This window comes from Ursus arctos, unplaced genomic scaffold, assembly GCF_023065955.2.
Source record: "Ursus arctos isolate Adak ecotype North America unplaced genomic scaffold, UrsArc2.0 scaffold_12, whole genome shotgun sequence".
In the NCBI taxonomy this organism is placed as follows: domain Eukaryota; kingdom Metazoa; phylum Chordata; class Mammalia; order Carnivora; family Ursidae; genus Ursus; species Ursus arctos.
In genome coordinates this window covers 8752832-8768453 of record NW_026622786.1, presented here as the reverse complement: position 1 = coordinate 8768453, position 15622 = coordinate 8752832, and the positions used below count along the sequence as shown (strand labels likewise).

Genomic DNA, 15622 nt, shown 5'->3' with positions numbered 1-15622 from the left:
ATATAGAGGAGTCTTTTATTTTTATCTGTTTTGATGACCTGTGTCTTGATTGGAGTGTTTAGTCCATTTACATTCAAAGTAATTATTGATAAACATGTATTTTTTGCCATTTTATTATTTTGTCATTTCTGGAGAATTTCTCTGATCCTTTCTCATCTTTGTCACCTTTGGTCTCTCCTTGGCACTCAGAGTCCCCTTTAATTTTTGCAGTGCTGGTTTAGTGGTCATGCAGTCCTTTCATTTTTGTCAGGGAAGCTCTTTCTCTTCTTTTATTCTGAACGATAGTTTTGCTGGATGGAGTATTTTTGGCTGCAGATTTTTCCCATTTAGTGCTTTGAATATATCATGCCACTTTCTTCTGGGTTGCCAAATTTCTGTTGAAAAATCTCCAGCTAGCCTTATGGGTTTTTCCTTGTAATTTAGGGACTTCTTTTGTCTTGTTGCTCTTAAGATTTTTTTCTTTATCACTATATTTTGCAAATTTAATTACAACATGTCTTGGTGTTGACCTGCTTTTGTTGATTCGATGGGGGTTCTCTGTGCCTCCTGGATCTAGATATCTGTTTCCTTCCCCAGATGGGGAAGTTTTCTGCTATTATTTCTTGAAATAAATTTTCTGCCCCCTTTTCTCTCTCTTCCTCTTCTGGGACACCTGTGATATGAATATTATTACATTTGATGGAGTCATTGAGTTCCCTAAGTCTATTCTCATGTTCCATAATTCTTCTTTTTCTTTTTTTTTCAGCTTTACTATTTTCCATTATTTTGTCTTCTCGTTCACTAATTTATTCCTCTGCTTCTTCCAGCCTGCTCTTCATTGCATCAAGCCTGTTTCCAATCTCATTTATTGCATTCTTTATTTCTGATTCTTTTCTAACTCCTTTATCTCTGTGGTAAGGGTCTCACTGATGTCTTCTATTCTTTTCTCAAGCCCAGTGAGTATCCTTATGATTGTTGCTTTACATTCTCCATCAGTTATGTTACTTATATCTGTTTTACTTTGATCTCTGGCCATGGCCTTATCTTGTTATTTCATTTGGGATAAATTACTCCATCTTGGCATTTTGTCTAGTCTCTGCCTTTTTCTGTGTTTAGAAAAGCCAGTTATGTTTTTGGCTCCTGTAAGTAATGGCCTTTATGAAAAAGAGGTCATGGAGTGCCCAGAACCTGGTGCTTCAGGGAGTGTCTCCAGTGTGTGCTGCCTGCACTCTGCTGTTGTCTTTTAAGCCAGTTATCTGCAGAGGCTCTCCTTGCCTGCTGTAGGTCCCTGGCCTGAATGTGGTGAGTTTTAACTAAGTGTGCTCTGGTCTGCTTATGAAATGAGTCCTGACACCACTTCCACCAGAACCGAGGCCCTGCAGAACTCTCTGGTGGGGAGATGCAGGGTGGGCAAGGGTTTGTGCTGGTCTTCTGGGGTAGAAGCCCACCACGCTGAGACTGAGGCAAGCTTGACTAAGAAGGCAGTCCTGCCGGAGCACAGGAGTGTGGGGTTTGTTGTAAGCAAGTTAGGCAGCCAGTGTCAGTGCTGAGCTGCTTCCTTCTGGTGGCTCTGTGTTTATCCTGAGGAGTGGTATGTTTCCTTTGTTCCCAGAGAGATGTCTCTCAGTGTTGATAATCCCCTCCCCCCACCTCCCATGTCCCAGGCATTTTTTCAGATGGCTTTTTCCATGCTGTCTACCCCCAGATTGTTTGCCTGCCTTCTCTTCTGGAGCAGCACAGTGCCCCCTGGGCTCTATCCCAGCCAGTCCCACTGACCTTTAAAACTCTAGGCTTTAAGCCCCATTGGTTGCAAGAACTTACGAAATTAAGCCCTTCTCATTTTCCAAGCCAATGGCTTTCAGGAAATACTCTCCTGGTGTGTTCCCCTAGCTGCACCTCTATCTTGCCCTTCACGACTATGGCTCCCTCCCCTCCATAACAACCATGATCCGCTTCTCCCCTAAAACACATCTCCTTACTTCCAGCTTCTTTGATGTTGCCTCTTCTCTCCTTTTAGCTGTGGAGCTTGTTCTGTCAGTCTTAAGGTCAATTTCTGGGGTATTTATGCTGATTTTATCATTATCTAGTTGTGTTTGTTGGACAAGATGAACCTGGGGGTCCTCCTACTCCACCGCCATCTTCCTTTCTCTCTCTCTGTCTTCTTGAGTCAGTTTCAGTGGTTGGTGTCCTGTGAATTTGTCCATTTCATTTAAGGTGCTCTGTTGTGGTGCCACCATTTTCTTGCCAGTCTCAGAGCTGCAGTTCTTGTATGGTTATCTGAGGGTCCCTAACCACAAGTCTAGTACTGTTCCTGACCATAACAACACAGTCACTGAAGTAAAGTAAGGAACATGGTGGTGTTATTCATTGCACAGAATATAAGTAAAGATTATTTTATCTTAGAGTTCCTGAGGCTTAAGTACAAAAAGGTAAGAAAAGACCTAATACGGTGGATTCTAGGTGCTTCTAGTCCAAAGAAGCAGCTTTTTCTTTAAACATCTGTTCCTGCTACTAAGGAAAGGAGTTAGTTACTTATTGAAAAATATCCTAATTCCTGAATGAACAAAGGCTGGATCTATATGTTTTTGCTTCTTTTTTTTTTCTTTTTAAGATTTTATTTATTTATTTGACAGAGAGAGACATCCAGTGAGAGAGGGAATACAAGCAGGGGGAGCAGGAGAGGAAGAAGCAGGCTCCTAGCGGAGGAGCCTGATATGGGGCTCGATCCCAGAGCACCGGGATTATGCCCTGAGCCGAAGGCAGATGCTTAACGACTGCGCCACCCAGGCACCCCTGCTTCTTGAAAATGTTCATCAGAACATAGGAAACTGCAGCATTTCCCATTAACGTTTTTGATGTTTTCCAAACCAAAACAAAGTCAGGAGGGTACTCTACTTGTATTTAAAAGTGTTGCTTTCCCATAGCTTTGCCATCAGTTAAGATGAACAGTAGCAGGGGATTTAAAGGTGTTTCTGTTTGGTAGGTATTACACAAATTAAAGAGGAGAGTTTATGACAGATGAAATGATGTATATAGGAAGTAACTGAGCTCCAACTTTTGGTCAAAATACTGAAACTCCTTAAGCCTAAAGGTTTGAGGTTAACCAGTCAGTTAAAAAGTAAATTTTAGGGGTACCTGCATGGCTCAGTTGGTTAAGCATCTGACTTTTGATTTCGGCTCAGGTCGTGATCTCACAGTCGTGGGATCAAGCCCCTCGTTGGGCTCCACGCTCTGCAGAGTTTGCTTAGATTCTTTCTCCCTCTCCCTCAGCCCCTCCCCGCTTGTGCTCTCTCTCTATAAAAATAATAAATACATAAAATCTTTTTTAAAAAAATAAATTTAAAAATTTTAAGCCAAGCCAGTTTCTAGTCATTAAGTCAGCATTTACTGGCTTAGCCAGCCATTGGCTAGGTATAATCCTTAGTACAGGAACCATGTAATGAGTAATATATCTTACAAATCATTCAGTGTTACCTGTAGAAGCTGGTGATGCCATAAAGGAAAGCCTCATGAATGGTTTATTGGGAATATAACATCTGAGCTTTCAAATATTTATATACGTCTCTATGTAAAGAAGAAATGCTTAACCGTTTTGAGATTCCCTGGCTGAAAGTTAGGTGCTTGGTGTACTTAGTTATTAAACTGTGTCTCAGTTCAAGTGTCCTAAGTCATAGCTCTCCCGAAATCTCTAAATCTGGCAGATGACGTAGGACAGTGCATTGGTGTCTATCGTCGGGCCCAATACTGTATCTAGGGTTCCACTTACCTACCAGCACAATTGGTGAGCCTGCTCAGTGTAGTCTTTCCAGGCCAGCCACGAACTCAGGAAGAAGCCACCTGGCCTACATACACTATCCACAATCTGCCTCCTTTCCTCACAATTTAAGTTCCTAAGTTTTAAAATGAGACAGGTTCTTAGGAGTAACATCACCTTATATTCTAAGTCCTGTCACTATTTCTGAAATGTGGGCTTCGAGCAGTTCTCATGTGATTTTAGGACCAAGCACACATGGTCCAACAGCCACTGGCCCCAACCCTTGTTAGGTCAAGTGCAAGTTGCCCTTGTATAATTCCTTCCCTGTGAGTGTGGGCAGGACCTAGTGACTGGCTTCTGAAGAACAGAATACAGCAAATGTAATGGGGTGTCTCTTTCGAGATTGGGCTACAAAACACTGTGAATTCTGCCTTGCTCACACTTTCAGGCTCTTGTCTGATAAATCAAGCTGCCCTGCTGTGGGATTCCCTAAGGAGAGTCCCACGTGGCAAGGAACTGCATCCTGCCAATGACCACCTGAGTGGGCTGAAAGCACATTCATTCCTAGTTAAGCCAGAGTAGCCAACTGAGCTCTGTCTGGATTCTGGAACCACAGAAGCTATGAGATCTTAAATGTCTCTTGCCTTAAGCCACTAAGTTTCAGGTAGTTTGTTACATAGCAACACATAACTGATAGAGCTTCTATAGACCGAATTACTTAACGTGGTGATGCTTTGGATTCCTCATCTATAGATTAGGCACAGTAGTGTCTGCCTTCATAGAGTTATTGTGAAGTGCTTACTGACTCAAAATAAACACAAGATTTGGTACTATTGTTAACAGTGTGAGCTACACAACATCTAAAACTACAGAATGATTCCAGTACACACATACACACATAGAAGGGATGGGAAAGAAAGAGACTAAAATATCACCTGTTAGCTCTGGGCAATATAGAGAATCTTTACACTAGATGTTTGTCTTTAATGGAATAAGTACAGTAGGCATCTTTCACTCTCATTAACTCTGTGATAATATGAACAGAGGCATAAAGGCAACATCCTTAAGACATTTCTCCTATTAGGCAGATTCACGAAGTTACTTCTGATAGGATTGGTGCCAACAGGAATTAGGTATCTATTCGAAAGCTGTGCTGTAGTTTTGAGAGTCGTCTAGCTAGTGATGCAGATTTCACCACTTCTCAGTTTGGAGTAACTTCCAAAAGTCATGGAGTAGAACTGACATGAACCATGATTTCAGTGGTTCCCAAAGTATATTTTAAGACCCTTGGGGCCCTTAAGAACCTCTCAAGAAGTTTGAAGGGTCAAAATATTCTCAAAACAATATTAAAATCTGTAGTAATTTGAAGAGTGGTCTCCAAAAATTCATGTCTACCCAGAACCTGTGAACGTGACCTTATTTGGAAATAGGGTCTTTATAAATGTAATAAGATGAATTCATGCTAGATTGGAGGGGGCCCTAAATCCAGTGACTGTTACCAGAAAAGCATGCAATGTAAGGAGACACAGGGAAGGAGGCCACGTGACCACAGGCAGAGATGAATTGGCGTGATGTAGCTATTAGTCAAGGCACACCAAGGACTCTGGCTACCACCAGAAGCTAGGAGAGAAGCAGGAACAAATTCTTCAGCCTCTAGAAGGAACCAGCCATTGACTACCTTGGTTTCAGACCTTTGGCTCCTGAACTGCAAGAAAATAACTAACTTGTCTTAAACCACCTAGTTTGTGGCAATTTGTTATGGAAGCCTCAGGAAACTAATAGTGATACCAGGAAGTGGGGTGCTACTGGAACAAATGCCTAAAAATGTGGAAGTGGCTTTGGAATCGGGTAATGGGTAAAGGCTGGAAGGATCTTGAGCAGTGTGATAAAATAAAAAGTCTAGGTTATCTTGAAATGACCACAGGTAAAAGTAAGGACTTAAAAACACTTTTGGTGAGGGCTCAGAAGGAAGCGATGGGGACAGGGAAAGCTGCTGTCATCTCTATCAACATGAACAAAATGTTGATAGAAGTATGAACATTAAGGGTGCTCCTGGTGCAACCCTAGACAGAAATTAACATGTTGTTGGATACTGGAGGAAAAGTTATAAGGTGGCAGAAACCTTGGCTGACTTGTGTTCTGCTTTTGGGTTTAAAGTAGAACTTGTAAACAATGACATTGAATATTTAGCTGAGGTTTCCAAGCAAAATATGGAAGATGTGGCCTGGTTTCTTGCTGCTTGTAGTAAAATGCAAGAGGAAAGAAATAATTTGAGGAAGGAACTGGTTAGCAAAAAGGAACCAAAACATGATGAGTTCGAAAATTCACATTCTATCCATACTGCAAAACAATGCTAAGGTGTACTCTGGAGCAGTCACCAAGGGAGTGTGCTGAGAGATTAGGTTTATGACCAAGGATACAATCAGGCATCTCAGCGGAAGCCAGGAAAAGAGGTGCGGTTATCCAGGAAGGATCTGTGGAGAAGCCTCATGTCTAACAATACCACTTAAGACATTTCCTTGACATCCATGAAGACTGACAGGGAATGTTACACCAGCAGAAATGCTGCTGGTTTGGCCTGATGGGGACAGAGATGGGACAAGATGAAGGAAGGCTCCAGACTTCTGGGATTCTATAAGCAGGAAATGGGCTGCCCAGAGGATAAGACTGTGTCCCAGGCCTCTGAAGGTCTAGAGGTTGAGGCTGGCAAAGCCTCTGTGGGCCCAGAGGGCAGATCAAGCCACAAATGATTATTCTAAGGCTTTGAAACTTCATGAAATTTGCCTTGCTGTGTCATACACTTGCTTTAGCCTAGTGACTCTATTCCTTCCACTTTCTTCCTTTTGGAAATATCTATCCTATGCCTTTTCCACCATCGTATGTTGCAAGCTGACAGCTTGTTTTCTAGTTTCACACATCCACCAATGGAAGGGAGACCAAGGCAGGGAATACCAGCGTCTTATGCATACTTGATTTAGAGGGATGAGATGTGAAACTCTTTGAGTTCATGCTTACTTTGATGAGAATTTAGGTTTGGAGTTAATGCTGAAACGGGTGAAGAATTTTGGGAATGTTGGGATGGGATGAATTTATCTTGCACATGGGATGGATGTGAGTATTGGAGGACCAGAAGCAGATTACACTGGGTTTGTCTCCACAAAATTCATGTCTATCAGAAACTCTGAAGGTGACACTCAGGATTAGGGTAGCCCCTAAATCTAATGAGTGGCGTTCTTATAAGGAGAGAGACAGAAATATATACACAAGGAAGAATGCCATTTTAGACAGAGGCAGAGATTAAAGTGATGTAGTAATAAGCCAAGGAACACCCACGAATTGCTGGCAACCACCAGACGTTAGGAGAGAGGCATAGAACAAATTCTCAGTCTCCAGAACAAATTCTCCATAGAATTTGTTCTCCAGAACAAATTCTCAGTCTCCATAGAACAAATTCTCAGTCTCCCCCGGCACCTTGATTTTGGACCTCTGGCCTCCTGAACTACAAGAGAATATCTGTTGTTTTAAGCCACCTGGTTTGTGCTACTTTGTCATGGCAGCCCTAAGAAACCAATACAGATTTGTTAGAGCAGTTCTAGGAAACTAATACAAGAAGCTATTTAGCTTTTTCTCTCATGAGCATACAGTAGAGTTTTCCAGAGGCTGTGTGATGTCTGATATCCTGACAGACTGAATATAGAGCAGGCAGGAGAATCCAACTGTGTTGTAATAAGCCAGACATCGAAGAAATTTGTAAAAAAATAAAACAATGTCCCATGAATAATAAATTTTTGTTTTGGAAAATAGTTATTTTTCATTAAAAAATAGATGTTAATATATTGGCGTTGTTATGGTTTTTATACTGAAAATGTTTTCCAGCTTTAATTCCAATTTAGTAAATGTGATAGATATGACCCACATGAATGAAAACTATTTGGGATCCTTAATAATTTTTAAGAATACAGAAAGAATCTTGTGTCCAAAATGTTTGACAACCATGGGCTTAACTGTAAATTTTCGGAAGGACATCCTGGTGTTGGTGCCCTTGCTTTTTGGAAGTTCAGCTTAACATTGAAAATCGTGCTTAAAAGAACTTTAGAATCACATTGAAGTAGGTTAGATTTTTACCTCATTTACTTAGGATTCTCTGAGCTTCATTTTCCTTATTTATAAAGTGGGAAAGATAACATCTATCTTCAGTAATATGAGGATTAGATATGATAATGTATATAAGGGAGTAGCTATTATAGTTATTTGAAACAAGTATTTCCACCCCACCAGGTTAAGTGGCTTACTGGTTTCTGGATGTAAGAAGACAGGAACAAACATGAGGTCTAAGGCCTCACATTTGAATGGTGGATGATCAAGGTTCCATTTGTTACTTACTGGACCTAACATTGAGAAATTTTACGGGACATGAAGACTCCGAGTGTAGAGGAAGAAATCGTTGAAGTCCTCTGGACCATGGGATTTTCTTTTCCCTGAGGAAAATCTTTTGGTCTGTTATCATAATTGCTACTTGTTAAAACTGGTAAAATACATGTTAAGGACTATGACTTTCATGACCAAATGATTTGTATATACTAGCTCAGATAACATTTGAGAATCAGAACCTCTTCTCTAGCATCATTAGCTCCATTTTGGGTACTTTTCTATGCAATGTGAATTCTAGGCTTAGGGAATGAAGGATGGATATTGATTTCCTGGATTTCCCCTGTTCACCCAGTGTATGCTTCTCTGCCGACAGTGGCTAATCTTCCTACAGGAGCCATCAGTCACCATAACCAGGTTCCAAATCACATCAACATCCAGATATCATGCTTTTTTTAAGAAGGGATAGTTCTTGGGAAATGGGCTATGAAGTCTCACTACTGACATTAGAAGTAGATAAAAGATCTAATAAAACTCTCTTCCCCCTCTATCTGTGCCTAACTGATAGGTGGCCTTTAATCAATGAGCAAGGAATAGACACTTTATTAGCATAAATGTAAAATGACTTAATTGCTGAGACCGGCAGCAGGGATCAGGTACTCTGGATCAGCATCCAATAACCTGTATGAAGAGGATATGAAGACTTGATTTAATTCCTAAAGGAAAAAACTGGCTCTTTGGTTAGGTTCCTTCTATCACTACAGAAGAACCCTGCCATCAATATAGTAAAAAAAAAAAAAAAAATCACATCCCCAATGAGGTCTTTCTGACTACCCCATTCTAAATCGGAATCCTCCTTAACACTCCCTGCACCCCCTTTCCTACTTTTCATTTTTCCCCATTGTACTTATTGGCACCATTATAGTCCATATTTTACTTATTTTGTGTACAGACTCCTCCCACTGGAACATAAGCTACATGAGGGCAGGGATTTTTGTCTCTTGTTCACTCTGCCTAGAACAGTTCCTAGTTTATTAGAGACACTTATCTTTGAAATAAGTGGACAGATGCTTTCAGCTCCATTTCGACTGAAATCACAGTCATTTGACACAAATTCCCCTAAATTTCCCCTTCACCTCAGAATGTCTGGATCCTTAGCCATCTTCACCCACTCCCTTGCCAAGACCAACCCTTCAGCTCTGTTCTTGATAATTCTCTTGATCTCCTTTAGATATTGCTGCTTTAATTACTTCCTCTCATTCATATTTTTTAATATTTCTCTTCTGATCCATTCCCTTCAGCCAAATCTAGCAATCTACTTAAACCTGAAATTTCCTTGACATCTCTATAGTATCTGTCAACTATGTCCATGTTTTCCTTGTAATTGTTTCTATGGCTTCTGAGATATTTCTTGGCTTTCTAATTGCTTGCTCTGTCTCCACTGCTTCCTCTTCTTCCTCCTACTCCCTAAACAGACCCCAGATCTCTGCTCCTTTCCCATACCTTCAATCGTCACCTCTGTGTAGATGATGCTTAAAATGATTACATCTCCAGTTCTAACTCCTCAATTGAGATCCAGTCCCACATATCCATGATTCATTCCTTGAGCCCAAAACCTTGGAGTTGAAATCTTAGGTCCTCTTACTTCCTCCTATCAATGGGTTCCACCTCAGATTTTACAGCATCCCCCCTCCCCTGCCTAATGTCTTCGCATCCATGTCTCTCTTCCACTTTTGCCACTTGATAGTTTCTGTCCTTACACTTGGCTTACTGAAGTGGTTTTCCAATGGCTCTTTGCTTCTATTTGTGTCCAGTGCTCTTCTTCAGCGTATCCAGCACAATAACACTGGATTCATTTTTATAAAAATATTCTGATTATATCATCCACTGGTTCGGAAATCTTCAGTGATTCACTCTTGCTTATATAATAAAGTTTAAGCAGGGATTCAGTCTTCCACAACTTGATTCCAACCAACTTCCCACTATGTTTCCTAATATTCCCTAAGTTCTCAATAAATCGAACTTCCTACACTTCCCAACACCTGGAGCTCTCCTATTGCTGTGGATTTGTTCATTCTTTCTATTTGAAGTCTCTTTTCCTCAAAAGTGCTTGCCTTTTATAAGACCCAGCTCAAATACCAAATAGGTACATCACTACAACACAAAGTACTATATGCTTCATGTCACTGGAGTGCAAAATGATATAGGAATCAAGTGGGAAGACTTTATTTCTGCTTCTAAATTATATGTCTTTTAAGAGTCCAATTGTCATTTTTATACATGAAAAAAATATTCTATACAGTACCTTGCATATAATAGTTTACTTGATCTCTGTATGGTATCCATATGCAAGAGACACCAGCATGAAGGTGTGTATGTGTGATTCTGTGAATATCCATTTCTCCTTTATAATAAGAAGGTATCTCCTACTCCCTAACAAGATTACAAGTTTGTTCTGATGACAAAGACTTGCTTTTCAAAACCATTCTAATTGTCTGATACACCATAGACAGCCATTAACATTGGCATTAGTTCAACTCACGGTTACTGTGCATGTGCTGTGTAACAGGCATTTTGCTGGATGCTTACAAAGATGAATGAAGACAGTCTTCATCCTAAGAAATTTAACTCTATGGTCTTAAAGAATTAATAATGAAGCTAGGGAGTACGGGTGTGAGGGGATTAGAGAATAGCATTTTGACTTCTGGTTTCCCACTGTTGAAATGTAATTTTTGCTCTATTTATGACTACTTAAATTGAGCTTTAAAGGATATTTGCTTCCACAGGTAAGAACAGGACATCATGTTCAGTCATAATCTCAATATTGTGCGAGATGTGCGTTGACCCCTTGACACCATCCTCTCCAACGGCCATGGCAAATAACTCCACCTTCAGTTCCGTCTGCAAACCAGCCGCCACCTGTAGCATACAATGTAGCTTTAGAATCAGACATATCTGGGTTCAGATCTTGATTTTAACCTGAATTTGGGCTAGTTACACTCTCTAATCTTATTTTCTCATCTATAGGTTTGGCGCTCATGAATGATTGACGTGATGGCGTTTAGAAGAGTCACTTTGTGGATCAGTTAGGTAGAATTCCATTGAGCAAATGGGACCAGGATAAATTGTTGAAGGAGAAAACAACCAGGTGCTATTCAGGACAAAAATGTCAGTGTGCTGGTGGTGAAATGCAGGCAAACTTTCACAATACCACAGTTGTGCTCTCTCTTGAATGTCAGCAGTAGGTTTCTATGCGCATCCTTGTAGATAAAGGTAAATCTAAACCAGGAGAGAACCTGAGCCCTACAACTTCCCTGCCCTGCCTCTTGGTTTATAGTGTGTCTAATGGAGGACCTGTGATGTGACAAAGCCAGCAGAGGGAGACAGAATGAGTTTAAATGCCAAAACTGCTTAGGTCTGAAAACTACATGGAAGAGGTCTGGACCAACAAAGAAGAAACCTGATATGTAATGAAGAAGAAACACAGGAAGGAACGGGCTTCTTGCCTTGTTCCTTGAAGAGAACACTGGCCAGGAAAGAAAGAGCTGTTTGTGTTCCTAAGCTGCCTCTCCAGGAGGTAGGTTAAAAAGCAGACTTGAGAACAATTATCTGGAAAAAAATACTCAGAAACCACCACATGGAAAGCAATTAGATACAAATATTTTTTTTCTTCAGTATAGTTTATAAATAATAGAACTGAAAGATGTTTCAACTGCTTCAACAATGTGCTTGTGAAGTTCTGCTTACTGGAGGGTATCCAACTCTCCACGTCTGAGGACCAGGCCCTTCGCCCTGGAGCCCAACAATGAGGGCAGGGCTGGGATGACGCCACTCCGCACGAGGCAGCTGGCACCCTGCCACCACTCAGGTCTACCCGGGCTCTGGGCATATTCCTTCAGTGTTGGCAACTAACCAAGCTGAACAGTGGTTAGATTTACATATGGAGAAGTCTATAGATTATATTTTTGCAGAGCCAAAACTTACTGTCAAAAAGGAAAAAAAATGTAATAAAAAAACCTAATAGTAGAAAGTGAGCTTCAAAGAATACATGCTGGGTTTTTAGTACCTCCAAAGGTTGATCCAACAGTCATTTTGGCTTTTGGCATCACCCCTACTTTAAATGAAAAAAATTGCTAACTTCTCAGAACAGTGGAAGAAGAGCTTGCTTTGATTTTTGCTTTTGCTTTATGTTGCGAAGTTTCTGGAATCTTGACACAGTACAATGATGAAATGTGACAGAGACGGACTCATGAATTGGTGGATCTAACCCCAAAGTATATTTCTGTTTGGAAATGCAGCCTGCAAACTGCTATTCTATCAACCATAAGATATTAGGCTCTGAAAGGGACTAAGAAATTATTGGGTCCAAGCAACTTCTTTTGCAGATGAGGAAAGCAAGGTGCAGACGGTTAATTAACCAACAACAACACTGAGCTGCTGGTGGCACAGTCATAACAAGAGGCCAACTGATTCTGCACCCTATCAAACAGAACCTTCTGGGTCAATGTACAGCTGTGGCTATCTTAAGGTCTTGGGACTCAGTGAACACTGTGTGCTGGTTATGGAAGTGGATGCCCTTGCTTGGTATTCCCATGAGACTGTGCGTGTCCCTGTCTGTGATGAACAAGTATGTGTCTACCAGATGTCCTCACTGCATTCTGTCACTTAGTCATACATCGCGAGTCTCCACTATGTTCCCAGCTCTGGGAGCAACTTATGTGTGTACTCATTTTTAACATCCCCTGTCCCCTGTCCCTATCAGTGGCATTCAAAGTTGGTTGAAAAGATGGAAGGAATGTTAAGATGATGCACTGACCAAGAAATAAATGTTAAGATTTACAAATGTGATTTTATTATGTTTTATATGTTATTTTATATATTTTGTCTATTTATAGATTTATAAACTTTTATTTACTTGATACTACGTTTCTGAAATTATAATTTAAAGCAGTGGCAATATACAGATTTTTTATTAAGTACCCCATTTTGGGGAATGTAGCAAATAAAGTTAGAATAAGGGTTGACATTTTAAAATTGGTATTTTCAGAGCTCTTTGGAGAAATGAGGCAACTGATGACTTTAATATACTACTATTTCTTAGAATGTCATTAAATAATATTCTCTGGCAAACAGCAAAAGAACAAACCAAATTTATATAAAATACAAAAAATAGCATATTTATTTTTCCTAGCAAATTTTCATTTTGCAGAAGAATTTATTACAGGATACCTTTAGGTAATCAGCTTTCCAAGTGCATGTCAAGTCATATTTAATTTTTAAAAAGGTATTTTTCATACAACTCTAGTATTGGGACAAATGAGTGAACTTCAGGAAAGTTTCCATCGCTGGAAGTTTAACTATTTACACATGGGATCTGTCTCACAGCTATTACATGCAGTACGCAATGTCAAGCCACACAGTGTACCCATACCAGGAATCTTTTGCGTATGATACTAGAAAAATTAGACTTACCCATCATTAAACTGAATGCGTAGAATGACTTAAAGAGCCCACTTCCCTGGGAGCACGCACACATTCACAAGAACACACACGGATACACACAGCAGATAGCGCGTAGGACTCACAGGCCCGGGTTTGTAAGTCACTTTCAGTCCAGTGCTGGGTGGGGGCTGCTTCACCCTAAACCTAAAGATGGAAAAAAGATGGAAATAAATTTACGTCATAATGAAAAAGCAATGAATAAACCGGGAAGTTAGGAAATCGGGAAGGTGTTAATATTTGCTACAAAGGAGCAGGGGGTCCATACCAATAGGAGAACAACCTAATCTCCACTTGGGAGAAGAATCTGAGGCCCGTTTCACAACTGTCTTTCCAACAACAGTTTTCATCAGCGTCAAACAGATTTCAACCCCAGTTTCAACCCTCGGTTATTGGATGCTGCTGAGGCGCTCGGCTCGGGCAGACTGTCGTCAATGTTTGGCTGCTCTGTGCGCTACAGCGTGGCCGCCAGCATGAACACCGAGGCTGACTGCCAGATCATTAAGCTGAAGAATAAAGGCTCTTTTGGAAAGCGCTGGAGCATGGGAGCCAGTCTTGCTCTGTCGTGGTATGGGGCTTGCATGTTTGGGCAGAAGAGAAACAGAAAAGGCTCAGAGAATGTCAGAGAACTTGAAAAGCCCCGTGCTCACACGTGGTGCCTATTGATCTCTTTCCCTTCCTGTGGTTTGTGGGTTCTGCCTGAAGGTTAAAGACCTGGAGTAAATTAAAATGCCAGGGAAAGCCTACCTCCACGTTGACCTCAATCCCACTCCTACCATCAACTTTGCTGTCTGTGCTGTAGGGGCTGAATTTAACGAGCCGGGGAGTGGAATCTCGGAAGCTAAAATTCTATACTGAGTAGACAGGATCTGCGCAGATGAGTTCTACGAGTTCGAAGCTGATTCTCTGTTTTTCCCCACCCACCCTGTTGGCCGCAACCTAAAAAACCAATTATGTCTGATCCGGTGGCCTGGTTGTTTCTGAGGAAACAAACATAATTCCTGAAGCTGGGTATTGGCCTCAACTAAAATGGCACGTGGATCTTTTCAATGGGATGCGTCTGTAGCTTTGTTCCATTTGATGGCCAGTCTTGAGTCCAGAATCATAAACTGGAAGGACTTGCCACTTACACTGAGCATAGCTCTGCAAACGAAATAAACATTTATTCCACTTCTTATGGGGAACCCCCCCCCCCAACATTGTGCTTAAGTTTAATTCAAAGTAGAATAGGGGAGCTTTTGTAATTGGGAGTTGTCCTGTATAGACAGAATATAGTGACCTGATGGGAAGGACTGAACTCCCATAGTAAGCAGTGAGCACAGCTTTGCGATAAAGCACCGTGCCACAGAGAGACAGCCTACAGGAGATCTGAGATCCAGCCTTGCTCTAGCCTACAAGACCTTAAGACATATTACTCTGATCCTTCGTAATAGTCTCTAAGGTCTATCTCTACAAGTTCCACACTTCTATTGATCTGGAAACGAGCGACTCTTTTTCTTGTCACTGAATTGCTAGATATAGTGTATTTTTAACTGGGAAGACAGGTTCTGAGTTACGGTCAAGACAGATCTTCAGAGGCAAAATGACCCTAATGATTCAGGTTATTTTTCCCCCCCTTTTGCCTCAATTATGCAGAAATAAGGTAATGAAAATCACTTTTAGATTAGAGAGGGCAAACAGATGTCAGCCGGTATTACAGTTGGTGGCGGATTTGAGAAATAGACTTTCAGGTTTTGTGCATTAGTTCTTGTAACACTGGTACAACATCCCCTTCAGTCTTTCCTACTGCAGATCAGTCCTGAGTTGCTTCTGCCAAAGTATGAATAATGATTAATGGGAGGGCCAAGAAGTGCCCACCACATAGTTGTGGCTTGATAAATAAATACTGAGCTGATGAAGAATGAATGAATGAATGAATGAATGAATGAATGAGTAAATGATGGAATGAATGATGTGAAGATTCAGGAATCAAGGTGGAATTAAGAGTTCAGTTCAAATAAACATTCACTGATGGAGGCAGCC

At 40.9% G+C, this 15622-nt stretch overlaps 1 protein-coding gene across 1 annotated transcript in view; it reads right to left on the bottom strand.

Annotated features, from left to right (window-relative positions):
• Positions 1-7883: 7883 nt before the first annotated feature.
• Positions 7884-15622, bottom strand: part of SPAG17 (sperm associated antigen 17) — a 184328-nt gene continuing 176589 nt past the window's right edge. The window contains exons 46-48 of the mRNA XM_057310745.1: positions 13687-13747; positions 10876-11020; positions 7884-8261 (exon numbers count right to left, since the gene is read on the bottom strand). Of these exons, the coding sequence (XP_057166728.1) occupies positions 8122-8261; positions 10876-11020; positions 13687-13747 (346 nt within the window). The 3' untranslated portion in view covers positions 7884-8121. The remainder of the gene's footprint in view (positions 8262-10875; positions 11021-13686; positions 13748-15622) is intronic.